General features: G+C 45.5%; 5 protein-coding genes and 1 long non-coding RNA gene across 10 annotated transcripts; 4 read left to right on the forward strand and 2 right to left on the reverse strand.

Moving 5' to 3' along the window:
- Positions 1 to 502: 502 nt before the first annotated feature.
- Positions 503 to 7,055, reverse strand: LOC143368507 (protein anoxia up-regulated-like). Of its 2 annotated transcripts, none has more exons than XM_076811306.1 (2): positions 6,762 to 7,015; positions 503 to 1,558 (listed from the first exon to the last, which is right to left on the reverse strand). In XM_076811306.1, exons 1-2 carry the CDS (start codon positions 6,834 to 6,836, stop codon positions 1,235 to 1,237), a joined length of 399 nt encoding a protein of 132 aa, XP_076667421.1. In that variant the 5' UTR covers positions 6,837 to 7,015; the 3' UTR covers positions 503 to 1,234. The 2 variants fall into 2 exon arrangements, with proteins under 2 accessions (XP_076667421.1, XP_076667420.1); XM_076811305.1 differs by lacking the exon at positions 503 to 1,558 and adding an exon at positions 2,740 to 3,704 and having other exon boundaries at positions 6,762 to 7,055.
- Positions 7,056 to 10,335: 3,280 nt separating this feature from the next.
- Positions 10,336 to 11,849, forward strand: Sgf11 (SAGA associated factor 11kDa). Its single transcript, XM_076811298.1, has 2 exons — positions 10,336 to 10,796; positions 10,960 to 11,849. The coding sequence occupies exons 1-2, from the start codon at positions 10,580 to 10,582 to the stop codon at positions 11,730 to 11,732; spliced, it is 990 nt and encodes a 329-aa protein (XP_076667413.1). The 5' UTR covers positions 10,336 to 10,579; the 3' UTR covers positions 11,733 to 11,849.
- A 278-nt stretch (positions 11,850 to 12,127) lies between these two features.
- LOC143368502 (splicing regulator SDE2) lies at positions 12,128 to 13,807 on the forward strand. The gene is made up of 2 exons (XM_076811299.1): positions 12,128 to 12,303; positions 12,381 to 13,807. Exons 1-2 carry the CDS (start codon positions 12,199 to 12,201, stop codon positions 13,152 to 13,154), a joined length of 879 nt encoding a protein of 292 aa, XP_076667414.1. The 5' UTR covers positions 12,128 to 12,198; the 3' UTR covers positions 13,155 to 13,807.
- LOC143368509 (uncharacterized) lies at positions 13,179 to 14,749 on the reverse strand. The gene is made up of 3 exons (XR_013085245.1): positions 14,639 to 14,749; positions 13,818 to 14,016; positions 13,179 to 13,735 (listed from the first exon to the last, which is right to left on the reverse strand). It is a non-coding gene; the product is annotated as an uncharacterized LOC143368509 (long non-coding RNA).
- A 333-nt stretch (positions 14,750 to 15,082) lies between these two features.
- LOC143368496 (CLIP domain-containing serine protease HP8-like) lies at positions 15,083 to 25,775 on the forward strand. Of its 4 annotated transcripts, XM_076811290.1 has the most exons (4): positions 15,236 to 15,462; positions 16,619 to 17,041; positions 17,100 to 17,825; positions 17,857 to 17,953. In XM_076811290.1, exons 1-3 carry the CDS (start codon positions 15,399 to 15,401, stop codon positions 17,810 to 17,812), a joined length of 1,200 nt encoding a protein of 399 aa, XP_076667405.1. In that variant the 5' UTR covers positions 15,236 to 15,398; the 3' UTR covers positions 17,813 to 17,825; positions 17,857 to 17,953. The 4 variants fall into 4 exon arrangements, with proteins under 4 accessions (XP_076667403.1, XP_076667405.1, XP_076667404.1 ...); XM_076811288.1 differs by lacking the exons at positions 16,619 to 17,041; positions 17,100 to 17,825; positions 17,857 to 17,953 and adding exons at positions 24,289 to 24,711; positions 24,770 to 25,775 and having other exon boundaries at positions 15,083 to 15,462; XM_076811289.1 differs by having other exon boundaries at positions 15,238 to 15,462; positions 17,100 to 17,953.
- Positions 18,307 to 21,104, forward strand: LOC143368498 (phenoloxidase-activating factor 1-like). The gene is made up of 5 exons (XM_076811291.1): positions 18,307 to 18,863; positions 19,315 to 19,493; positions 19,550 to 19,838; positions 19,917 to 20,188; positions 20,289 to 21,104. Exons 1-5 carry the CDS (start codon positions 18,806 to 18,808, stop codon positions 20,634 to 20,636), a joined length of 1,146 nt encoding a protein of 381 aa, XP_076667406.1. The 5' UTR covers positions 18,307 to 18,805; the 3' UTR covers positions 20,637 to 21,104.
- Positions 25,776 to 27,259: the final 1,484 nt, after the last annotated feature.

The raw sequence follows: 27,259 nt of genomic DNA on the forward strand, positions 1-27,259 counted from the left end.
GAAGCAGAATAAATAGAAAGAAGAAGAACAACAGCCGGTTAGTAAATTTGGCGATACAGTATCACGTTTCGGCACTTCTCTTTTCTTTTTTTTTTTTACTTTTCCTTTCGTTTATTTGTTCGTCGGTCTTTTTCTTTTTTCTTTGCGCACGTGTCTGTCGTGAAACGGCGATTATCGGTCCCGTGCTCTCGACATGTCGGGGTAATCGGGAAACGGTTCGTACCTCCGACGAATGAATTCTCCGTGTTTCGCGAGCAAAGCATTTGGCCAATTGTCGCGTTGTGTGTCTAACGAGATTACGATGAGTTCGGGTTAGTTACGGTTAGTTTAGTACAGATTGCTCCCCATCGCGGCATCGACGACGAAGATCCAAGTACGAGCGCGAAAGCGAGCGGTCGTGCTCCTCCCGCATTTCTCTGTCGCAGGGGAAACTCATAGTTCGTCTTCGGTGGCGTGAGGTGGTAGCGGTTTATTTGGCACGTCGAAATGAATTGTACAGAGATCGTTACGCGTTCCTTTTAATTCACACTTGCACTCTACATTAGAGAAAACGAAACTATGCTTGCACGAATACAAAGTGTTCGCTCCACTATGCGAAAGCAACAAAACACTCCCACACGTATAATCCATAAACGGAAAGAGACGAATTACAAAAGACGTTTCTGCATCGGGTGCATCGAAGAGACTCGAATGGGAAGCTGCGGGGCGCGTGTTCGTTGTGGCAACTGGCGACGGAGAACAAAACATCGCTGCGACATTCAGCGCGCCACGTACATAATGTAGGTAATAATCACTATCGGTTACGGACGTTACGGTTCCGTGCCGTTCAAGGTGTTAAATGTGTTCAGCCATTAATGGTACCCAACGATTAGCGAGACTAGCTTCAAAACGACTAAATGCAGCTGTGGGATTCGTCTTTGGTAAGATACGTGTTACGAATAATACGTAGCGGCAATTCGGATAAGAAATGAGAAAGAAACCTGTGCCGCCTTCCTGTCCAATCGGACGTGCGGTGCACACTGGAGGATACAAAGAACGCGACTGACGGGACTCCAGGTCTGGTAACGAGCAGCGTGAGACAGGAAGGCGGTGTTTTCGTTTCACCAGAATCGACGTCCACGAGAGTAACTGTTTGAAGGTACATATCGGGTGGAAGATACGGTCGGCGAATGAGAGAATGGGACGTCGAGATCGGTGAAACGAAAGTGTCGAGGGTTAGGGGGTCGGCGGAGTCTTAAACGCGGTAGGAGTAATGGCGGTAGGTGGTGCCGCCAGGTAAACGACCGGAAGTGTGGGAGTCGTAAGAGGAATGATAGCTTCCAGGACCGCCGCCGGTCGATGTCCGAGACGACCTCTCGGTCGAGTACGATCCATACGGTCCACTCTGCCTCTTCACCACGTTCTCTTCGCTGTAGCTAGTCTTCTGCGGGCGGCGGCTGTACGGATCCGTGGAGGAGGAACTCGACGCGCTGGTGTTGGTGTAGGCATAGCTGTAATGCTCTTGGGCAGCCCTCACCCCGACTTCCGGATAGTCACGGACCACGTAATGCCGAGGCGTCTATAGATTCGGGTTACACAAGGTCAACAATCTGGAGAACAGGCTTTTCCGGAGAACAGAACGCCACTCGCCACTACCGCTCGTTCTCGACTTCTCGTCTCGACCCTCTCCCCCTTCGTGCTTCGCATTTCGACCAGCATTGCCGCGTCGTCGGAAACGCGAAGAACGAAACCCCCAAGTGTACGGGCTTTTGCAATTTGCCCGCAACCGCTCGAACCGCGCGCGGCGGCCCCGCTTCTATTCGGACCTGTCTACCGCTTCACTCTGTTCTCCGTTTCGGAATAACGTGTGCTGGGGAAGAGGACACCGCGCGCCACGAAATAACTGGAACGGGGAGAATAATACGGCGCGGCGCTTCGAATCTATCCGCAGAACCGTAGAATGTTGGTTGAAAGGAGACTTGAAGGGTGACGCGACGCCACGCGTGATTCGACCCTCGTTACCGAACGACTATGTTGGTGCACAAGTACGTATTAGGTATCTAGACGAAGCGTTGGGGGATCGTTGAAAAGAGGGTGAGAAGATTAGGCGACGTTAAATATGAAAGTACAACGGTGAGTAGTTTATTCGTGTTACAACGCGGAAAAGAGAATAGAGTAAGAGGGTCGAGATAAGACGGGTTCGCGATAATATGCGATCTATCTGTAGACACACAACGTGCGGGCCAATTATAAACGTGGAGCGGTACACGTATGCATTAATAATGTCTCCTTGCCGAGATATTCAGGACACTCGGAGTGCAACGTTGAGCAACTGAACTCGCCCTTGCCAAGAAACACATGGATTACGTTACGCGAAAGTGTGTACGTTATGTTCGTGTTCTTTGATCGTATTCTAGACTTCTCGCACTAGTTGGTAGGTGCAGCTCGGTGTCTCGTTTCTATGTCCGTCTCGTTTCCCTCCTAGAACCTTCGTACGGAGCCTCTTTCGATTACGCTCCATCTACGCTCGATTAATCTTCACCAAGACTCGCCTCCCGGCTATCGTTGGCGCGTAGATACACATTTCACAGATACCGGTCACGTCACGGTGCAAATAGACTCGACCGAATCTCTCTCTCTTTTTTTATAGCACAGATATAATAGGTTAGACGTTGATCGTTACAGAACCGGGTGTTGCGGATCACCACTACCTACCCTAGCCGTTCGCGTGCGCGCTTGGGAACGGATCCAGTAAACACGTTCTTCAAAATCGAGGTACTTTATTCGTCTGACGTGCGTACAAAGGTAATTAAAAATAAACCAACGGTGTACGGGTCGAGCACTCGCGGCTACATGGAGAACACTGAATCTCTGTACTCGCGTAGGTATGTGTGCGCGTCTGCTAAAAACAGAGCATGCAGAGTATTAGGTCTGGCACGAGCAGAGGGAACCTAAGGGCTAAAAGCGTCCTGCGCGGCTATTGTCAGCACTATCGATTATGGAATTCCAATTTTACCCCGTAACGACGCTCCTTTCAAAAAATTCCCAGACAAAATCCATAGTTCGGCGAGCGGATTTGCACGTAACACGAGGTACGCTCATCTAAAGGACCAAGGTGCGTCTAAAAGCGGTGCAAGACGGCAACCCTAACGTCTGCCTAAGTACGTATTGTACTTGGACTTATTCCCAGCGCGCGAAATGGTACCTCGTTCGGTAACCGACTAATCTCTACGAAGCAAGGTATGAAAATATCTTCCAGTTTCCAAAATGATGTTTCCCAAAGAAAGAAAGAACAAAAAAAAAACGGAATCCTTCCGGCGGAAGTGTGGTTCGTTTGCGGGATTCCCCTAAAATCGGTACCACGATGGCGTTTGAAGTGCCATTAATATCTTGGTGCGACCGCTGGCTGGAGTGGTGGCGTGTCTTGCAGCACCTGGTTGCCTGGAAAGTATTCCCTTCTCGAACACGTGACCCTTGGTGGCCAGCTCGGTCGCCGCGTCCAAGCTGACCTTCGATACCGCCCCGCCATCCACCAGCTGCCGTTTGTGCTGCTCTTTTGCTGGATTCTTGCCGCGCACGACGCCCTCCTTGTCCTTCAAGGTGACGTATTGGTAGAATTCCTTCTTCGGATCCTGTTTCTTACGACCCCAAACGGTGAACGGGTCCGGTACCAGGGATGGCCGCGGAACGAACGGTACCTTATCCCAGGGGAAGTAGTCCTGCTTCTGTAAATTTCATCCAGCGTTCGCGACGCTGTTAGCTTCCGTCCATCCGGTTAGCATCCTCCTTCGTACCTCGGGTCGTCTCTCTTTCCCAAGCCCCGACCAGGGAGGGGACTTTGTTCCTTTCGACGTCTTCACTTCCACACCGATCCTCCGCGTTACCGGCACGCGAGCATCGATCACCGTGCTATCGAATCATGCGGCCCGTCTCGAGGGTTACAAAATCAAGGTTCGCTTATGGCCTGCACAAGCCTTATAACTCGTGGCCGTTTGTCTTGAGGTGCGTTTACGTGGCTCGGGAGCCGCGTCGCGTCAGCTTCAAGCATTAATTTCCGCCCATCTTGCGCGGCGTTTAAGGGACTCTAGGCCGTTTCGTAGTTAGAATAAGTGTGCGCAAAAAAATGCGTGGACGCTGTCTCTCTTCTCTCCCCCGCGATCAGTGTTGACGCGACGCGAGCCTGCTTCGTGCCAGTCGCGGTACGCGTTTCTTATCCTCGCGCAAAAATAGCCCGGAGCGATGTGAATGGTACACGGAGGAACGCAACACCCGCGCCCTCATATTCGCCCCCGTGCATTCCGAATCGCTGGTCGAGATTTCCGCGGCAGGCATGCCTTACGCGATTCCCAGGATTAGTAATTGTATCGGACGATCTCGTGCCGTGAATCATTCGCGTGAAAATTCCCCTTCCTTTCGGCTCCCTCGATTCTTTGCGCAACACCGCGAACGGTACAACCCTCGGCGCAACGTTTCCGGCTTCGCTGAATAATCTTTCTGTGAAATTGCCACGAATGACAGGGGTGGTCCAATAGTCCTTCGCGTGGGTCGACTCGCAGCAGCAGCCAAACATTCAACGGTAGGTATATACGTCGGGGTCTAATTATAACCGAGGAATCGAGAACTCTCTTTCTCCGCTTCGTCGGACGAGCGATATTTTAATAAAGACGATTCGAAGCTTCTCGTTAATGCGGATTATTTCCGACGGAAATTTACGCACGTCGATGCAACCCCGGCCGAGCGAAAGGGGGTAGGGCGCGCCTCCCCCCCGCGTCACGGGGTTGGTAGCGTAAATATGGCTACCAGAAATCACATATGAATTTCCGTGACGAATTCTAGCAGCCGTGGTGGGAGTCCACGTCGCTGGTACGTCGTGAGTCTAAATTAGGGCAGAGTAACGCAACACCGACGCTCCGATCCCCTCTACCCAAACGGAGAAAGACGAGAAATGTCTTAATAACACCACCAACTACGATCTGGAAGACGCTTCCTCGTGTCCCGATTCGCCCGATCTCTGTCGCTCGAATCCGCTCAAGGTGCCCGAGGTAGACACTTAGACGAGGATCTTCCGGGCATAGTTAGAATCACTGAGGTGTTAGGTATCTGGGTCAGCTTTTAGCGGCACCATTGATCCACGATCGACAACGGGGCGGCGCGATTATCCGAGCTGTCAAAACACACGTTCCCGAGCAAAATCTCGCCGAGGAGTTCTCCGCCTTTTCCTCGGCAAGGAGGCTAACAAACAATAGCTGGAAGGTGGCGAGTCAGTGTTTAAAAACCATCCCTTTCCCCGCTAACCGTGAAAGGACCGCGTCGCTTGCCCCGCTCCTTGGGACGATCCGATAGTTCTTCAAACGGTTTCTCCTCGATCCGTTCGGCTACACTTCTACATTACGGCCTGAAATACGGCCTGCTAGATCGCGTGCAGACTCGCCGGCCAGATACATTTTCCTGTTCACACGCCCAAGATTCGCCGGGTCGTACGGCTATCTAAGTTTAACACAACGGAGTCCCGGAAAATGGCTGCAATGCTATGAATAGTCTTTCCTCCGACTCCCTTGCTCTCACACCACTATTTATAACAATTTCCAATTTTTCGTTCGTCCACAGGGACGAGCGTCGTGGCCTAAAGCGCAACTTCCAACCTTCGGATCGCGATCCCCGACGATTACGAGAATCGCAAATAGAGAGATTGATAACCACGATAACTTGCATTGCGTCGCAACGAACAGCATTATAAGCAAAACTATGTTTACACCCTTTACTTTGCCCCGTTGTTTTGCCCTTCTCTAAAACAGGTACTTGCCCATTCAGAACGCTCAACTTAATGTTCACATGATCAACACAAAAGGGTGGAGAAGAAAAAAAAACGTACAGCTGAGAAAACCACCCCGGGTACTTCAGGGTACATATGGCGTGTACATACAAAACAGGTTCAAAGACGGACACAGTGAGGGTGTTTGTTGACAGCAAGTCACGAAACCCCTGCCGGGGTGCCTTTTCGTCCGTCTAATTCGACGGATAACTCGCAAGAGAGTTTCTTTGGTGCAGGTGCAAATGGATTCCGTAAACTGGAGGTTGCGACTGCGATCACACGTATAGATGCTTCTACTTAATTGAACATTCAGCGCATACACGGCTGGCGCTGTTAATTGCGCACGTTAACCGAAATTCTAGCCGGCATTGAAGTCGCTGATCAGTCGTGTAATTGTAGTGAATTTCCGTTTGGCTACCGGGAGACACCGAGTGCACGTTTTCGAGGTCGGGAAAAGTAGTGGACAGTAAGAATAGTGGCGACAGTAGTAGCAACAAGTAATACAGTGGTCGGAATACAGTGTGGAAGTAGAGACTTCGAAATCGCATCGAATTCGATCCGCCGACAGTAACAACGATCCATTCGTTTCCAAAGCGGACGCGTTGTTCTGTTGCCGTGGTCCATGCTGTGGCTGTGGTTGATCGACTTCGCGAACGAACGGGGTGATGAAGGCGTTTCGTTCTTTCGATCGTCCCGAAGTCAACGTTTCGCCGTTTCGCGTATAGCACACGCATAGGTAGGCATATTTATTACGCCAGAGCATAACGCGGCACAAGCGCAGCCGAATCGTACGCGATCGGCCGCGGTCGGTCGAAACGTTGACTCGGGATCGGATAAAATCACAAGAGGGGTGGCTCAGTGAAAGTGTTTCCGTGTCACACGGGGCTCTTACTCGACGTTAGTGCCATCCAGCAAAACATTATTAAGACATACTTCATCCCGCTTTCTCGGCAATCCCATGTATACTGACCGTGACGCTGTAGGACGAGACGAGGGGCCGCGTATAGGGCCGTCGGGTCGTGTAGAAGTCGCTCTCGTAAACCATTTTTTCGCTCTAACTCGCTTCTTCTTCTCGGCTGAAAGTGTTCGCTCGTTCGTCGGTGCTATTGCTCTCCAGCTATCGTCGTAAATTGACGATACGGGGATCTGTCGTAATGATAACGTGCGCACCAAAGGGTAGGAGATCCGCAACTGCGGCCGCGATGGAGGTTCGTACGGTTCTGCCCGTTCGCCGAAACTCTTCTTCTGCCTCTCGCCGCGGTCACTTCACCCCACCTCGCTCTGTCTTTTTCTTCTACGCGCGAGGGACCAACACGCCTCGCGCGTGCAGTCTCTCCCCCGGCAAACACTCTCAGCAGTCACCACTTTAATTGCGTCACTTTCAGCACACGGCCTGATGCATCGAAAGAAATAGATTCGTGTTAAGGTTGCAATCGGCCACCCTCTCTCGTCGCCCTCCCACGCCCTCGTCCTCGCCCTCGCCTGCGATTCACGGTCCCTTCTTTTTCCTTGCGGGCGCACGTACATAATGTATTCACGGACCTTTGCGAAATTCGTTGCCCGGCACTTGCCCCGGTCGATCGTTAAAACTTGAATAAACTAATAAACCGACGCCCCCGATATCCATGGGAAAATATGTATCGGCAGCTGTCGGCGTAATATATTCTGCCTTTTCGTTTCATTTTCTTAAGCGGCGCGCGGCAACGCCGTGAGTTTCGTGGAAAAAGAATCGTGTCAAGGTGCTGGAGGAATCCTCGGGCACATTCTTCGGGGGAGAATTATCACGGGCTGCGATTGGTTCTTATTTTTGTGCCCATTGCTCGGGTTATCGTGACGCGCAGAGGAATTTCACGCATCGGAGAAAAATCCCGACCAAAGTATTGTGTTACCGTTAGTATCGGTACGCTAATTTAAAACGCCCAGCACTATGTTCGTTCAATTTAACAATAGACGGGATTCCTGATTACACCTATATTACATCAGACGTTACACTGGCAATTCTCCAGTATCCCGCACCGAGTTTTACGAGTGGATTCAATTCTAGATCTTTCTTACAAAAGCGTTAACAGTCTGACGCAAATTGTTAAATTCTATCCCCGCGACAATTACCATGTATCCTTCCATTGGGATTTAAAGCGTTGCGAGAAATTGATCTAATGCCAGCGCGAATACCTCGGCGTCTGCGCAATTCCTCCAAGTTTAATTCCGTTTTTAAATAACTGAATATCGGTTGTTGCCGTGAAGTTTGAAATCCAATATTCGCGTCGCACGCGCACCGCTTGAGAAACATTGTGTTCCTTTTACAAAGCAAGTAGCAATAACTTGAACGGACTTTTTGTACTCTGCCAAATAGAGAGCTATAAATCTCTAGGGAAATGGAGCGCAATCTATTCGCGTCGTTCAAAGCAGTAACGAGGAATGGAGAGCTATTAGAAATATATTTGTTCTGTGATGTATTAGCCAATCAATTGATTATCACTGCCACTGTCAACTACGAATGCGAGGATTATTCCCAAGAAGGTCTTCGAGATTGATACTTTCCATCTGTAAGATACGTTAAATGGAAAATTGCAAATATACATTTTTAACGTACCCACCTTTTTATAGAAGTCGATATTCTCAGCAATAATGTAAACAGCCCGTTTGTGTTTAGACAGTAAATCAACGGTAATGTTGCGTGCGACACGGAAACGAAGAATAACATTTGGAATACCAATACTATGGTAAATAACTTTCATTATACATACGCTGACACAGGCGAGGTATAGGATAGTCCTAACATTTTATGGGAGTTCGTGTCACACGAACTGAAATATCCACTTCATGAAAATTCAATGCTTTTGTCTCACACTCTACGGTAAACAACTCTGGCGACTATATATACTCAATTTAATTATAATAGAAAAGCTGGTAAAGTCAGTAAAAGTGTTTTTCCCCTATCGGATTATTCCCAGAATAGTTCGATACTACTCGCCCTCTATGCACGTACAGTGACCACGTAATTTCTACGCTATTCCTACATTATTGTCACGCAAGGCAGCTATTTAGTTCTTAATTCGAGAGCTTTTCATGAGTGTGAATTGTAAACTGCAAGGGGTAGAGTGTGAAGTGTGGATAGTGAAGTATAAACTGTAACTTGTGATTTGGGGGTGGCGTGTCGTAGAATGCTACGGGTGTAGAGCTAAAACGGTGTGGGAATAGCGTGGGAACTGCGCGAGTACAGCGTGGGTGTATTATGCGATTATTCTAGGAATGGTAGAAATTTACTGTCGATTTAACCCAATTTATCTCAGGGTAGAATATCCTGGAAAAAGTAGGGCCAACCCACGTATACGTTGAGTCACGCTGACTTATTTGAGAGAACCACGTACATCCGGAAAATGAGCTGCCTCTTCGCAGACGTCCTAAAATCAGAAAGCAAGGAAAAAGTGCCAATAACTTGTAGCAATGTGGTTGGGAGACCCCTAGATAGGAGCCGCTTTCTCAATCGTGTGTATATGCGCAGACGAGGTATAGGATATGCCTATCACCTTATGGATGTTGGTGTCGCCACCCAAACTGTGTTACCGACCCATAATTTGAGGTCTGAATGTAGTGACATCTGCTCACGAACAGCGTCCAACTCAGCAACTACTCTGAAATGTGTTGAAATGCTGAAAGGTATGTATGTCGCGTGCTTGTATACATACGTGTGACTTGTTTAGAGTGAGAGTTTGACATAGGAGGTAGGATTTTGCTACGCTATGCTTTGGCTTGGTTTGTCAACGACTCACGCGGATTTCTCTCCGAAAATCCATTTCGGGGATCAAGACACTGTGGCGCTCAAAAATGGTATTCCTTCAAAGTCCGTGCCAGCTATAAATTGCAAGATGACATTGTTTATTAGTACTTTGCGCGTAGTAGAACCCTTTCACGTATCGTACGCCGAAAAGTATTAAAAATCCACGCTGTTACTGACATTCTCGTAACTTTCTAATGCGCTAGGTTAATTTATTATAGCATGAAGTATTTAAGGCCCGATGTAAAATTGCCAAGTACTCACTAAATCATTAGCTTTGTTGTTCGTTTATTGGCTCCTCATCCGTGATAAGGTCACCGCTGCTTCCGTTTGCGGAAGCGACTGAGCATGCAATTGGTATGGGTGGATCAGTTTCGTCCCCTGGTTTACCGACTTCTCGAATTCAGTTGAGTATAGTTGCTAGATTCGCTGTTGTTTTGACGTAGAGCGCGCGATAGGACCATCGAATTTTTTTTAAATCGATATTTCATTTCGCGGGGCACGATTGGCACGAATTCCCATAGACGTTAGATGTATCGCAGACGAGGTCTAGGATCTATCGTCATACCGAGTGCCATTTCAAATATTTACATTTGTGGCGCAGTAACGTTAACCATGTTCGAGATTCAAATTTTGGTACAGATTCGATGGAAAGGGAAGGAAGGGTCTAGCCATCTGTGGATAATGTAGATTAATAAGTAGCTCTAAATGCTTCGGGCTGTCATCGTAGATAGTGTACAAAAATTACGGGTACGGCGGAACGCTGTTGCTTTTCGGTAACAGTTTCCCAAACTGTTCACGCGTCGAAGAAAAGTTTTGTCATCGACAGACCGGACGTAGCAGGAGCGAATCAACCCCTGTATTTGCCTGTATTTGAGAAGAATCTCTGCAACCTGAAAAGCGTGCATCAATCGAAGAGACGAAAGCGACTGATGCCACGAGTTGGGGCTGTCACTCCCGGGACAGTAAACAGAAAGTGACTTCGTCCTTCGATTGCAGGAACCTTTATAATGTCCGTGACTGAGGAAAGAATTCAAGAATTAAATAGATGTTTCCTGGAGTTTATGAGCAAAAGCGAGAATGCGGACTCTGCGACGAAAGAGATCTACGACGATCTCCTTGACGAGGTCTTAATGGGGTTTGTGTTCGATGTCCACCGAACTACAAAAACTGGCAGCTCCGATGTCGAGGAGGGCATACCCGATGACGAATCATATGCCATCGTAGGTGAGTAGACAGATAATCGTTCTTAAAACATCCTAACAAACTAAATTCCACTACTCAGGTTATGTTTATTTACCAATTTCTCTGCATAAGGGAAAAGTTATTGCGTGTGCGTGCTGATGCGTCCCCTTTCACAGAGTTTACCCCAGTGTAACATCTTCCATAGATTCCCCAGGATTGGACGTCTTCGGTCAACATCCCGTGAAAAAATCTCAAGAATGCAATTGTCCGAATTGCGACAGAGGAGTGGCAGCGTGCCGCTTTGCGACTCACTTAGAGAAGTGTATGGGCATGGGAAGAAACAGTTCGCGAATCGCATCGAGGCGTATAGCCAACAATTCCAAGGATCTGAGCAATTTCACCGGGGTTATAAGCGACGACGACGACGATGTTGATTGGAGCTTGAACAACGATAAGCGTAAACGCAGGAAGGACCGCAATGGTATAAAGAGGACAAAGCAGCAGAAGAATAGTCAGAGAAACGGGGATAGCATGAACGAGCACATTCACAGCAGCAACGAGAACTCCCCATCGAATTATGAAAACATGTCCTTGGAGGACAAAAGGATTCTGTTGACTCAGATTTGCGGAGTGATATCGGAACATACTAAAAAATTGTGTACAAGGTCCATGCGTTGTCCGCAACACACAGAGGATCAGAGAAAGGAGATGAGAGCGAACTTGGAGTCCGGAGGCAATGCTCAGACCGGCCAAGATAATCTCCACGTAGACGTAGATACCTACGAAGAGGGAGATGGGCAGAATTTGAGAGAAGCTTTGGCACGTTGGGATCGCGAAGGCTCGAGCCACTCGAGCCCGGCGGATTCGACATCTACGACATCGACATCCTCGATAAGTAGGAAACGAGAGACGAAAACAAAAGGCAAAGGGAAAGGCTCGAAACGCGATCGTGGTTCCCCCATTTCGCAGGGCGACTAAGATAGTGTGTCTAATTTATTTTCTAGTGATAAAAACTGTTTAACAGGGAAAATTATGTAATAATAATGTTCCTATTCATTGTACAAAGCTTCCAGAATACATTACTCGACACGAAAAGCAGCTGCAACAATTATATATCTTTGAAATTGCTTTCAAATAGCTGCAAAATAAGGGAAATTAATTGTTCATTTTTCGAAAATATGAGAATTTAAATATCTATAAATCATCATATGTATATCCAGCGTAAACTGTTTCATCTTCGTAAAGAGGCGCTGCGCTCGAAGGTTCGCTGTACTTCATATATGCGTTTAGTTCATGATTAGAGGCGCCATTTTGTTTTTCTTTCCTTGTCGGACGTCACTTAACCGCACTTGACGCAACACCAGGGTATCGTATACGTGTATGTATGTACAATTGTAAGAAAACAGAGTGAAAAGTGTTTGATGCAAAGCTCTACGAAATAAAGATGATAAATGTACAAATCAGCACTGCTTCGGGAGCAAAACCAATCCTTACCATTGATACACCGCTTAAAGTTCATGAATTCCATGATCGAATCGAAGAATTAACCGTAAGTACTTAACTTAGTGGATCTAACCTTAGAACGTTACGTTTATTTAAGTTCAATTCAAACGATCCCTCTTCTAGAATATCTCCCAGGAGAACTATTACATTGTACACAATGGAAAACTCGTGGATGAAAATGACACTATCTGCAGCGGTTACGTTTCTCTCGTTCCGCGATTACTCGGTGGAAAAGGAGGCTTCGGCTCCATGCTACGAGCAATCGGTGCACAGATTGAGAAGACAACAAACCGCGAGGCATGCAGAGACTTGAGCGGACGCAGGCTTCGCGACATCAACGAGGAGAAAAGGTTAAAGGCGTGGATCGAAAGACAAGGGAAACGGGAAGAAGAGGCAGCGGAGCGCAAGAAAAAGAAGTTGGAGAGACTGTGCGCCGAGCCGCGACACGAGTTCAAAGATCACACATACGAACGCGAGAGGTCGACTCTAACAGAGAAAGTTGGAGACGCAGTGGAGGAGGGCTTCAAAGCGGCTGGAATGTCTGGAGTTAAAAGAAAGCACGTGGAAGAGGTTATACCAAATAGGAAGAAGACACTGTTAGACCTCGATATTGACTCGGACGAACTGGACAGTTCCGAGGACAGCGAAGAAGATGAAATTAAGCCTAAGAAAATTAATAAAGACGACGAACAAATATCGCACGACAGTGGACATTCCAGTGATGAAACAGGGAAGATTAATAAAAATAGTAATGATACAGAGAGTGAATATTCCGAGGCTAGTTCTGACAAGCATACTAGCAATGAAAATTTAGATTATAAGGACAAGACAAAAGAAGACTGCGTTGTGGCTGATAGTGTAAAATCTACGGATGAATGCATTAAACGTTCTGAATAGAAGAGTTACAACCCATATAATCTGTTTTTTTATTATTTTACATTTATTATATGATTGGAGTTTGTACGCTACGTTTTGCAACAAGTATTAGTTTCATAACGAATGTTCAGGTTTTATGTTTCAAAGGTACCGCTGTGCCTGTACTCACCGAATAAAATATTAAATAGTCATTTTCTCATCCGAAATTTGAGAACTATTATAAAATATCAGATGCCATAGTTTATTAAAGAATGTAGTTCGATATGATCACTAAATCGATATAGGACAATCTAGTTGGTGTCTTAAAACCTTTATGTAATACCTCAATATAATCTCCATGCAACTAACTCATTAGTAAGTTTAACACCTATTGTAAATAAGACTAACGACGTTATAATCGATTTCAAAAAGTCTTTTACAAAGAGTTGCTTGTACTTGCATTGATACGCCCATGCATAAAGATCTTCTATGTATTTTGAACTGACTACATGCAGGGGATCATTTTCTGTGTATTTCTTTTGAACTTGCGTACGCACCAAGTGTGTTAAAGCTCCCAGGCATATGTAACAGCAAGTTTTACGGCATTTTTTACGTGAAACGAGCTGGAAAAATTGTATGTATACGTTTATCGAACTGTATAAAAATATAATCAAAGAGACAATGGAATCTGCAAACGAATCTCACATTCTTACAAATTTGGTCCCTTTTAATAGACGGTGCGGTGGTCGATGTAGATGCCGATGATGTACAGGTATCGTACTCCACGGCCATTTTTTTCTCCGCGGAGTACAAATCGGATAAGTGAAATTTTTAAATTCCTTTTACATGATGACGTTCACAGATGTATGTTTAAACAAAACCAAAGAATATCGAAACTGATATTCTTTTGTTCGATATAAAATTTCTCATATAATATAGGCCAGTTCGAAGATAGGCAAGTGGAAAAAGAAAAAGAGATGGAACTAATACCAATACTATTGATGATATTCAATCAATTCGATACCAAAGTACTCAATAGGAAATATCGATACGCATCGAAATTTTATGTACTTGGTATCAATTATCGATACCGATTCCTCTTCAATCGATACCATATCAATACTATACCGAATCAAAACCGGTTTGATACTTTCCGAAAGTATCGATATTCGTTTGATACTTTCCGAAAGTATCGATTATTCGTTTGATACGTTACAAAATTATTGATACTCGTTTGATACCTTACGAAATTATCGATACTTGTTTGATACTGTACGAAATTATAGTTATTTATTTGATAATTCTGTGATCAGATGGCAAACCTGTTATATCTATTTGATATCTACTTGAAAACATATGTATAATACCTGCTGTATGCTTGTACGAAAGTATCGGTTTCGATTTGCATTTGATATGTATCAATGCAGATTGAAATTTGTAGAGCGGTATCGATATGTATCGATACGTATCGATACGGTATCAGTCCCATCACTACATACAATACCCACTAAGAAAGCGCGCCTCACCGCTGTCTTGTATCACTGGTCATCACTGATGGAATCGTGGTGCTCATCTCTCCAAGGTCGCGCGCAGAAATTCTGTTGCAACCGGCCATTAATGACAGTGGACAGTTACGTCGTATGAATTCTCGATACAAAATATCTATTAAAAGCTAATTAAAACCCTGAACAAGTCGGGAGCAATCCACACGCTAAGTGTGCAAGGAAAACTGGTTCTGTTTCTGAGAATCGTGCCTGTTCCCTCGATGTAATCAGGATGGGATACTCCCGGGGAACTTGGGGTGTTCCCACACGATCGTGTAGCACGCAAGTGAAAGAGACCCAATGCGCGTAAAAACGTTTGCGCTGACCTTCCTCTCATCTGGTTTACATCGTTCCGATGACGTTTAGAGAGCGCGGGCTCGGGCATTTAAATTGAACGGTGCCGAAAAATCTCGGAACAGTTCAAGCTTTACGATAGAAGGAACAACTATTACAAGAGGGAAAAAAAAAAACTTTTACGAATAATCGCAGGCTGATTAGTCAATCGAAAGAGAGTTAAATAGTGGGGGAACCAGTTAGCCCTGACTCCGGTCATTCTATCATCGGCGGTGTCAGTCGACAACCTGATCTTCGACACAGCGGCCGTAGTATCCGCAGACGCGTCAAATTAATACACTTCGCATCCGCGGCGATCCGCAAAAACTTCAGTGACAGTCGAGAGCTCCTTTCGATTTTCAACGGTCGTTGACCCTTTTCGTGTTAGGTGACGGGTCAAAACGCAAGAATGGTTCAATTGTTTATTTTGAGTGTCCTTCTTCAGACGTTGACATTAATTTCCGTCAATGCCCGTAAGTAAAGTTAATTGACTATATTATCCTCATCCTAATGACTGGCGAACATCTTTCCTTCGGCGAACCCGAACATACTCCTCCATTCTATATAAAGAAATAGCGTATATCAAAGAGTGCACATTCGAGTAACGAACGCAGCTTTATTTGCTAGCTATATTACGAAACGACGCGACGGGAAGAACCGTCCGCCGCCGCACAGTGGTCCGACGCGTACAGGAGAAGTGGAAAAAACTCATGACTTCAGCATTTCTCAATATTTTTTAATTATTTTCTCATATTACTTTTTAAACATCAAACTTAGTATAATCTTAAAGAAATAATTTAATATGACTTTTTCACAAATAGTAATATTACTAATGGCGTTATCAATTAATATTTTAACATACGTAGAAAAATTAGCTTGCAGCAATTGAGGATTAGGCGACGAACGAGCACCTACGCGAGACCAAATGTCTTTAGTAATGAACCTGAAATAAACCGTGACCCGCTATCAAGCCGTTTACACAAGCCGTAAATCATAAGATTTATTAATTTCAATATAAGATGAAACAAGTCTTTCAAACAATAAATAAAAACACTGTTTTATAGTTTATATTTGTTGTTTTCATGTCACGAAAACATTCACAGGTATTACTAACGATTCTTTGTATTGCGTGGCTTCGAATTTCCTTTTATGAATATACACATTTGACATGGTGGTAAATCGTTTTGTTGGAATGCGTTCTTGTGATTATAAATGTCCCCAAAAGTGAAAGAAGAATGTCTAAACTTTGGTTAAAAATCTGTCAGAATCTCGCTAGAATACGAAAAGTCTACTTGAGACGCATTTTTCTTCCGTATTAAAGAGAAAAAACATATATATATATCCATTTTCGTAGCAAGATACATTGCTTCATTGGCTAGCCGAAAATAATAATCGATACCTAAAAATCCGACTTGGATAATTTAAGGTTTTTTCCAACGTTCCGACCACTGTGCGCCGTATCAAAGCAATCATCTGAAAGAATACGACGAAGATTACTAATAAAATATGCGAAGCTGTTGATTTGTGAGAATCTTGTACATTCAAGGCCGCCGCGCCGTACGGGATGCTCAGCCGGACAGCAGTTAGCATTATTTCTTCATACGGCGGAATATGACTTTGTCTTTTCAGAATACGCATCGAATTGCGTGACACCCAACAGCGGACTAGGCATGTGCATTGGAATACGATCGTGTCCACCTCTGTTGAACCTGCTCCAGGCTAAACCCTACGATGCAGCGGTGGTGGATTTTTTGAGGAGATCACAGTGTGGTTTCGAGGGCAGGGACCCGCGAGTTTGTTGCCCGATACAGAATCCTCTAATCAATATCCCACCACGTGACGAACTTTCATTTCCAAACAATCCGAGACCAACTGAAAGCACAGAGGAGCCAACCGTCGTAGACAACAACGATGCAAACTTACAGTACGATCTGTCCAGTAATCCTTTGCTTCCCACTGATTGCGGCAAAGAGTTGATCCAGAAGATCTTCGGCGGAGAGAAAACGGACCTGGACGAGTTCCCTTGGATGGCGCTATTGGAATACGCAAAACGTAAGTGCCCGAAAATGGCCGAGGAGCTAAGTGTTCATTAGCAATTGCTATTTTTCAGCGAACGGAAAGACTACAGCTTGCGGAGGAGTGCTGATCAGTCGCCGTTACGTTGTCACCGCGGCCCACTGTATCAGGGGCGCCGAGCTGCCGAAAACTTGGCGGCTGGAGAGCGTCCGACTAGGCGAGTACAACCTCGCGACCAATCCGGATTGCATACCGGACGGTGAGAACGGCCAAGTCTGCGCGGACGAGCCGATCTCGGTCGGGATAGACGAGCAGATCGCCCATGAGAGTTATCGGCCGTCGGCCAAGGACCACAAGTACGACGTGGCCCTGCTGAGACTGTCTCGCGAAGTCCCGTTCACAAACTACATCAAGGCTATATGCCTGCCATCGAGCGCCGATTTCGCGCAAAGTCTGTACGTCGCCGGCTGGGGAAGGACCGAGAACAGATCCTCGTCCGACGTGAAGCTCAAGCTTTCGTTATCCATCGCCGACAAGGAGCAATGTCAAACGACTTACCGCTCCGCGGGTGTGTCGCTTGGTTACGGGCAGATATGCGCCGGTGGAGAGGCGGGCAAAGACTCGTGCAGAGGAGATTCCGGTGGCCCTCTGATGTCGCGCGAGAGAATTCGCGACGGTACCGGCAGATGGTCCGTCGTCGGTGTCGTTTCCTTCGGCCCGTCACCTTGCGGCATGCCTGGATGGCCTGGTGTTTACACTAGAATAATCGATTTCGTGCCCTGGATAGTCAGCAAGATGAGACCCTAAGAACTCTGGTTTTGTTACGAGATGTTTCCTGATTATAGGAGCAGAGCGATGTATACTTCTATGGCCCCTCTTAAAAGCCTGCTTCTCACGAACGCACCAATATAAATAAAATTCTTATCGCATTCGATTACGAAGTAAAAAGGATGCTGCTTTTTTGCCACGACCAAGTTGTTGTATGCAGTTGCTCTGTCGCTATCGGCTCCGAAGGTTATCGCTTTCGTAGGTCATAGAGCGAATCATGTGCATTTGTTATGTGCGTCGCGACTAAGAGCAACGCGAGATGAATAAAATTCCTCTGATCCTTAGAATAATTCACGGAAATCGTTTGCCACTGTTTACCGCGAAGCCTATTGTCCGACGCGATGCGCGACGTAAAACACAGTCGGTGTCGGAACCGGGAATCCCCTGAGTCACCGTAATATGTCCGGTAATTCGTGGGAAGAAGAATTCTATCTCGGTCGAGCGTCGAGGACCAACGAGTGAGATAGAAGTGTAAAAGGAAAGCGAAGGAAAACATTCTTCTTGGAACAAACTCGCACTGCTGTATGTAACCGGTTCGCCGAAAAAGTCGAATCGATTGGGAGGAGGGCGAGCATACGCCATGGCTCGAGCATCCCGCGTTCTGATTAGTTGAAAGAATTTTCCTCGTAATCCCTTCTCTTTCTCCACGATTTCCTCTTCCTTTTTTGCAATTCAAAGACCAACAGATGGCAGCAGTTAGTACACCGAAGACTGTCGCGCGAGTCTGTCCTGGTCTGGCCTCCGCGAAAGCAGCGAATAAACATTTTCGAAACTGGTTTATCCGGTTCGTCGGTGATTTGGAAAAATCGCAAGAGTCAAGTCCCGATAGGACCACGGGAAGAAATCGTAATCGACGCTTTGTTGTCTTACGAGGAAGCATCGCCGACGCACAGCGAAGAAACACGACTGCACAATAAAGTTATTTGAAGAAGGAAGAATACCCACAGTGGCGATACGATCTCAGCACTGATCATGATCATACGTCACGGCCTCGTGTTTGTGCTTGTAACTCTATACGGAACCTCAGCGCGTGAGTAGAATTTTGTAAACACGTAACCGAAAAGTAGATACGGCGCTCTTTTAGTTTCGAACTATTATCTGCTAGTTGAGCAAAATGAAATTTATTTCGCGCGACGAACGAAGCTAGAAAATTAATTAGCACACCGCGTGTCAGCACTCATTCGAACGTAATAGTAAGTAAGTTCTTACTTGTTTTCTACAAGATCGTTTTTGTCTCCGAAACATAGTTCCTAGAGATAGTTGAATTAGTGGTTGCATAAAATACTTTCACCAGTTACGTAATTATAAATTCCAAAAAGTTATTCGATCAATGCTAAACCCGGTCTTCCGAAGTTCAAATTCTTCGGTAGGACAAACGATGCTTTGGGTCAGATTCGAGCTCATCTCGATAAGATAGTCACGATCCATCTGGACATTTTCCTTCTTGTGCGCTGTCTGAAAGCGTGGTTTTCTTTTCGCAGAGGATGGGTGCACCACCCCTTTTAACAGACCCGGTGTTTGCGTAATCATATACAATTGTCAGGCAGTGATGGACATTCTTCAAAAACAAAAGCCCTTGTCTATGGAGAATCTGAACTATTTGAACAGCTTGCAGTGTGGCTTCGAGGGAAAAAGTCCGAAAGTCTGCTGCGAACCACAGGTACGATGTCCACGATTTTCACGATCCAGAGTCGACGAAAGAATTGTCGGTTTTAGATTACGGTGACGCCGTTAGCCACTACGGAAGAGCCAGCAACCGCAGTTCCCGATCCCCCGGACGTCTCGAATCATCCGAACTTGGGATTAGTGAACGCAGATTCGTGCGGGCCGGCAGCGGAGCAAAAACTCTTCGGTGGCAACCAAACCAACATTTTCGAATTCCCGTGGATGGCGCTGATTGCTTACGACACCGGAAAACAGATCCCAGAATTCCGATGTGGCGGATCGTTGATCAATAAACGATACGTGCTTACCGCTGCGCACTGCGTCACCTCGTTGCCCGGCGGTAAATCAATTCTAAGCAGCCGATAAAATTACAGAAAAATCATAGCAGGTTCGTGATCGATGTCGTTGTCATTCGTAGGCCTAAGAGTGACCGGCGTGCGAATCGGAGAGCACGACTTGAGCAGGGAACGTGACTGTAACATAGACAAGGAGGGCGTGGAAATCGCTTGCGCCGAGAGATATCAAGACTTCGCTTTAGAGAGTGTACATTTTCATCCAGCGTACTCGACTGCTAAACTGCAAAATGACATTGCCTTGGTACGATTAAACGCAGATGCCGATTTCCGGCCGAAAAACGCGCGACCCATTTGCTTGCCGATTGGATCAGCTGCTACCATGGCCCATAAAAAGGTAAACACGATTGTCAGACATAAATATTTTCTCTCTGTGTGTCCACTTCTTTTTGTTTCTGTTAAATATCGCCCACTTTGACGATCTGTCCGGCCGATAGGTGACAGTGACGGGTTGGGGTGCAACGGAACTTGGAGTGCGCAGCGAGAAGTTGCTGCAAGTTCAATTAGATCTGATTAACACCGAGGACTGCACACGGGCGTATAACGGGCGCGTACAAATCTGGCACCAGCAGATATGCGCGGGCGGTAAAAGGGGCGTAGACGCTTGTGGGGGAGACAGCGGTGGACCGCTCCAAGCTCCAGCAATATATAAAAATAACGTCAAATTTATTCAGTACGGGCTTGTCAGCTTCGGACTCAAGAACTGCGGCACAGCAGGTGTTCCTGGTGTTTATACCAAAGTTGTGTACTACATGGATTGGATTCTAAACACTATTAGACCATGAAGCAAATACACATCGCGCATCTTTCTTTTATTCTCCAAGCTATCTTTAAACCAACTGTAATGGTGCATTTCTAGAGCCAACGACTTGGCGTGGAAACCTTTCAAACTTAAACAACAAAGTAAGCTAACAGCAGCATTCTCCGCGTTACAGGACTTGGTCTAATTCCTTACTGCAAGTGATATCGTACTACGATTATTATATGCACATGATCGTATATATTTATGTCATACAACTCTACACTTCCTCGTTCAGACTTTTTATGACAATATTACAATAAATCGTTATAGGTAAGTTTCTAGTTTAAATATACGTATATCGTCGGACGTAAAATTCGAAAATTTAAAGCTCCGATATGAAACAGTGTCTGACAAGTAATATTGGACTTACCGAACGATTAACTCATTAGGTTTAGTTAACAGCAATTAATTTTATATCGACCAGCGTTCATTAAAATGTATAGTTAATATATTCGATGGTTATCTATTTATTGTATCATGCTCGTTCCTCTGCAACGCATTTTCATCTTGATCGCCGATAGAAAATCGTTCGTTGCTAGACAACTTATCGTTTTCGATTTCATCATGTATCAGTTCCGCCGTCCCGATTATACGGCGTGTTCGGCTACACGAGGGAATAAATTTAAGGGCTGAGTCTAGACACCGTACTAATTGTAAGACGAAACTCAAGAATAATGATATTGCGGTTGAGGCTGCGTTTGTTAGGTAAAAGCGTTTAAAGATACGCCAAAAGCATGCAAACCGCGTGCACAGCTGCACGCGCGGCAAGTCAGGCGAGGGGTCGAGCAGTATAGGAGTCTGAACACGGACTACATACCTCTAGCGGAATTTGAACCGGCCGCAGCGCCGGGGGTATATACGGTGAAACCGACCAACGCATGTCTGAACTCTGAATGAAGGCTGATCCACTGTGTTCAATTAGAGCGATTCCGCACAATCCTTACTACTCACAGGCCAAACTGACATTTGTAAAATATCAGTGACCATATTCCACTCGGCTGCCGCTTTCCGGCGCCCTAGGAAAACAGATGCCACAATCCTCACACCGAGTTCGAGAGATTCGAGCACCGAGTGCTTCGTTTGGTAATTATGCAGAACAAGTGTCTCGTCACCGATTTCAATGCTTTGTGGATATGTTGCCGGGGACATGATTCTGAACAACTTTTCCTGATACTCCGTCCTCTGCCTGCCCGTGCATATTATAATGAAGCAGACTTCTTATTTTTGTGGTGCATTTTTGTACGCCTTGACTTTAACGACTCCCCAGTACCCTGTAATGATTAATTATAAAACAAAAAATATATTTCTATAATCTAAGACATCCTTAATAGAATGCAAAAAGTCCCATTAAATTATATAGAGTAGTTTTCCTTTAATTAATTCCTAAAGATCACCTATTTTTTGGGGCTCTAGACCGGAACCTTCCCTTAAGTAAAAAATGCGTGCTCTAAAATCTCTTAACTTCTGACGAAGCCCGTTGCTCCATGAGTGCACAAATGAAAAAGAAAACAATATTCATACATTGTTCCTCACACATGCAACTTCCTTGAGTAGCAAAATTTTGAAATCCATTTATGTTCGGGTTTTACGAGAAACACCCCACTGTGCGGTGTCGAAAAGTCTCGGAACAGTTCATGCTTTACGATAGAAGGAACAACTATTACAAGAAGGAAAAAATAAACTTTTACGAATAATCACAGACTGGTTAGTGAATCGAAAGGGAGTTAAATAGTGCAGCAGGCAGTTAGCCCTGACCCTGGTCAGTCGACAACCTGCTCTTCGACAGAGCGGCCGTAGTATCCGCCGGAGCGTCAAATTAATATACTTCGCATCCACGTCGATCCGTAGAATTTCAGTGGCAGTCGAGAATTCCTTTCGATTTTCTACGGTCGTTGACCATTTTCGTGTTAGGCGACGCGTCAAACGCAAACATGGTTAAATTGTTTATTTTGAGTGTCCTCCTTCAGACGTTGACCTTAATTTCCGTCAATGCCCGTAAGTAAAGTTAATTGACTATATTATCCTCATCCTAATGACTGGCGAACATATTTCCTTCGGCGAACACGAACATACGATCATTTTATATAAATAAACAGCGTTTATCACAGAGTGCACATTCGAGACAACGAGCACAGCTTTATTTGCTAGCTGTACTGGGCCATTCCACGCGGAATCGGACCCTTTCCGGAGTAACATTTCGGATTTTTGTGAAACTTGGACATGTTGTAGTGTGGCAAGCAAACGTGTCTCAAAGGATTTTTCAAAATTTTAAAGATTGTGGATCTTACAGCTCTTTGAAATATAGCGTTGTCCTTTTTCTCAATAAATTATAACAGTTGAACTGAGAAACTGATGTTGCGTTGGCGAGGCAGCGTCACATTCAATTAATTTTCATGCATCCAATTTTAAAGGGTCGAAGTTTCTGAAACCGTGTCCATAAAGAGGACAAATAGGGCTCATATTCGGATTTTTTTCAAATTTTTAAATAGTGCCCTGCTATTATAAAATTGCATTTGTTTAGAACAGGGCTGCACAATGAGCTGTTTTTATTGCCTAGCTGCGAGCAAGCAGCCGAGCGTCGAGGTCTCCCGTTGCTAAGGGTAGAATCAGTGAGGAGAAGTGCTGTAGTGAAGGTGCGCGCTCGTAGGCGCGTAGGGTAAGTATACACTTATATACATATACTTATACATGGTTGGGTTCCTACGAGCACGCACTTACACTACTGCGGTTCTCCTCACTGAGTCTGCCCTTAGCAACAGACGGCCAGGGTCACTGGACAACATTACGTAGAACCGGATATTTCGCGGAGGGGGAACACCTACAGGAGTGGTGGTAATGTGTTCGTGTGGTGGGAAATAGGTGGTCGACGCTGGATGGCCGTGGTGTAGTAGAGCTGTTCAAGTCAGTGATGCCAGAATCGTGGGTTTTCGCCCACGGGCGCTACCCCCACTCCACGACCAAGCGTACCATCTAATAGCGCCTGTATCGCACCGCAAGCATACCCGTCACTCTACTTGTGTGCCGTACGCGCTGCCTGGCCGGCGCTCTCCGGCGAGAACTCGTTTTACCGAAATCGAAGTGCTCGGGTCACAAGCACAAAGTCCAGAGTTCAAATCCCAGTGCGGATATTCTACTTTTTTTCTTTAATTATTCTCTAATTTCTCATTCTATATTCTCAGAAGACTAAAGACTTAAAAACTGTTAATTTACAAAGCATTTTCGAAGCTTGATTTGCTGCTAACTACAACAGTTATAACTTAGTTATAATTTAAGGGGGTATTCTACCCAAAAATTCGATTATTTTTTTTTAATTTTCTAATAGTTTAGGGTTTCGAAAATATGCATATGCTTACAGCATAATCAAATTTCAACAAAATCCAAAATTTTACTCCGAAGAGTGTCCGATTTCGCGTGGAATGGCCCTATTACGAAACGACGCGAGGGGAAGAACCGTACGCTGTATCCAAGCAATCAGCTGAAAGAATACGACGAAGAGTACCTACTAATAAAATATGCGAACTTGTTGATTTGTAAGAATCTTGTACATTCAAGGCCGCCGCACCGTACGGGATGCTCAGCCGGACAGCAGTTAGCATTATTTTTTCAAACCGCGGAACATGACTTTTTCTTTTCAGAATACGTATCGAATTGTATAACACACAACAGCGAACTTGGCATGTGCATTGGAATACGATCGTGTCCACCTTTGCTGAACCTGGTTCAGACCCAATTCTTCGATCCAGCAACAGCAGATTTTTTGAGGAGATCACAGTGTGGTTTCGAGGGCAGGGACCCGCGAGTTTGTTGCCCGATACAGAATCCTCTAATCAATTTCCCACCACGTGACGAACTTTCATTTCCAAACAATCCGAGACCAACTGAAAGCACCGAGAAGCCAACCCCCGCGGACAACAACGATGCAAACTTACAGTACGATCTGTTTAGTAATCCTTTGCTTCCCACCGATTGCGGTAAAGACTTGACCCAGAGGATCATCGGCGGAGAGAAAACGGACCTGGACGAGTTCCCTTGGATGGTGCTTTTGGAATACGCTAAACGTAAGTGCCCGAAATTGGCCGAGGAGCTAAGTATCCATTAGAAATTGGTGTTTTTCAGCGAACGAAAAGACTACAGCTTGCGGGGGAGTGCTGATCAGTCGCCGTTACGTTGTGACGGCGGCCCACTGCATCAAGAATCCCAGTGGGTGGTCGAAGACATGGCGGCTGGAGAGCGTCCGATTAGGCGAGTACAACACCGCGACCGATCCGGATTGCATCTCGGACGGCGCGTACGAGGAAGTCTGCGCGGACGATCCGATCTCGGTTAGGATAGCCGAGCAGGTCGTCCATGAGAGATATAATCCTACCTCCTCGGACCACAAGTACGATGTGGCCCTCCTGAGACTGTCTCGCGAAGTCCAGTTCACAAACTACATCAAGCCTATATGCCTGCCATCGAGCGCTGATTTCGCGCAAAGTCTGTACGTCGCCGGCTGGGGAAGAACTGAGAACAGATCCTCGTCCGAGGTGAAGCTCAAGCTTTCGTTATCCATCGCCGAGAAGGACCAATGTCAAACGACTTACCGCACCGCGGGTGTGTCGATTGGTTACGGGCAAATATGCGCCGGTGGAGAGACGGGCAAAGATTCGTGCAAAGGAGATTCCGGTGGCCCTCTGATGTCCCGTGAGAGGATTCGCGACGGTACCGCCAGATGGACTGTCGTCGGTGTCGTTTCCTTCGGCCCGAAACGTTGCGGCACGCCTGGATGGCCTGGTGTTTACACCCGAATAATCGATTTCGTGCCCTGGATAGTCAGCAAGATGAGGCCCTAAGATCTCTGGTTTTGTTACGAGATGTTTCCTGATTATAGGAGCAGAACGATGTATACTTCTATGCTCCCTCTTAACTTAATATAAATAAAATTTTTATCGCCTTCGATTACGAAGTAAAAAGGATACTGCTTTTTTGTAACGACCATGTTGTTGTATGCAGTTGCTCTGTCGCTATCGGCTCCGAAGGTTATCGCTTTCGTAGGTTATAGAGCAAATCGTGTGCATTTGTTATGTGCGTCGCGACTAAGAGCAACGCGAGATGAATAAAATTCCTCTGATCCTTAAAATAATTCATAGAAATCGTTTGCCACTGTTTACCGCGAAACCGATTTTCCGACGCGATGCGTGACGTAAAACACAGTCGGTGTCGGAATCGGGAATCTCCCGAGTCACTGTAATAGGTCCGGTAATTCGTGGGAAGAAAAATTCTATCGCGGTTGAGCGTCGAAGTCCGACGAATGAGATATAAATGTAAAAGGAAAGCGAAGGAAAACATTCTTCTTGGAACAAACTCGCACTGCTGTGTATAACCGGTTCGCCGAAAAAATCGAATCGATTGGGAGGAGGGCAAGCATCCGCCATGATTTGAGCATCCCGCGTTCTGATTAGTTGAAAGAATTTTTCCTCATAATCCCTTCTCTTTCTCCACGACTTCCTCTTCTTTTTTGCAATTCAATTACCAACAGATGGCAGCAGTTAGTACATCGAAGACTATCGCGCGAGTTTGTCCTGGATGGCTTTCGGGAAAGCAGCAAATAAACATTCTCGAAACTGGCTAATCCGTTTCGTCGGTGATTTGAAAAATCGCAAGATTCAAGTCTTGATAGTGGCCTCTCTTGGTCACGCTGATATGAAAAGTATCAAGGGAAGAAATCGTAATCAACACTTTAAGATCTTACGAGGAAACATTGCCGACGCACCGTGAGGAAACACGGCTGCGCAATAAAGTTATTTGAAGAAAAAAGAATACCTTGAGTTAACTCCTCAATAGTTTCATCCTCTTTCAGCTGTATATCTTTTAATTTGTCCTGTGCAACTGTAAATCCACAAACACTAAAAACTAGAAAATAAATAATATATAAAAAAAAATTATATTAAACGATTTTATTAAAAATGTAGTAGAAAATAAATTAAAATGCACTAAAAATTAAAATATAATTGTTTTCATGTACTTCAATTTCACAGCTCAGACTTCTTTACAAATATCTTTTATTGCTGTATACAGTTTAACTGGCAAAACTTTTCAGAATGCACAAAATTGGGCTTTGTAACAGGAGAACATGATGTCGAAAGAGGTGGCACTAAGTAAAGTCTTCGGAGAGAGAATCGAGGATGCCTTCAAAGCTGAAATTCAGAATACCTCTCTTCGCTTCATGTTCTCCTGATACCTGGGCCAAAATCTGGCAAAAATTTTCAGAATGCACAAAATTGGGCTTTGTAACAGGAGAACATGATGTCGAAAGAGGTGGCACTAAGTAACGTCTTCGGAGAGAGAATCGAGGATGCCTTCGAAGCTGAAATTCAGAATACCTCTCTTCGCTTCATGTTCTCCTGATACCTGGGCCAAAATCTGGCAAAAATTTTCAGAATGCACAAAATTGGGCTTTGTAACAGGAGAACATGATGTCGAAAGAGGTGGCACTAAGTAAAGTCTTCGGAGAGAGAATCGAGGATGCCTTCGCAGCTGAAATTCAGAATACCTCTCTTCGCTTCATGTTCTCCTGATACCTGGGCCAAAATCTGGCAAAAATTTTCAGAATGCACAAAATTGGGC

Source organism: Andrena cerasifolii, chromosome 4, assembly GCF_050908995.1.
Source record: "Andrena cerasifolii isolate SP2316 chromosome 4, iyAndCera1_principal, whole genome shotgun sequence".
In the NCBI taxonomy this organism is placed as follows: Eukaryota; Metazoa; Arthropoda; class Insecta; order Hymenoptera; family Andrenidae; genus Andrena; species Andrena cerasifolii.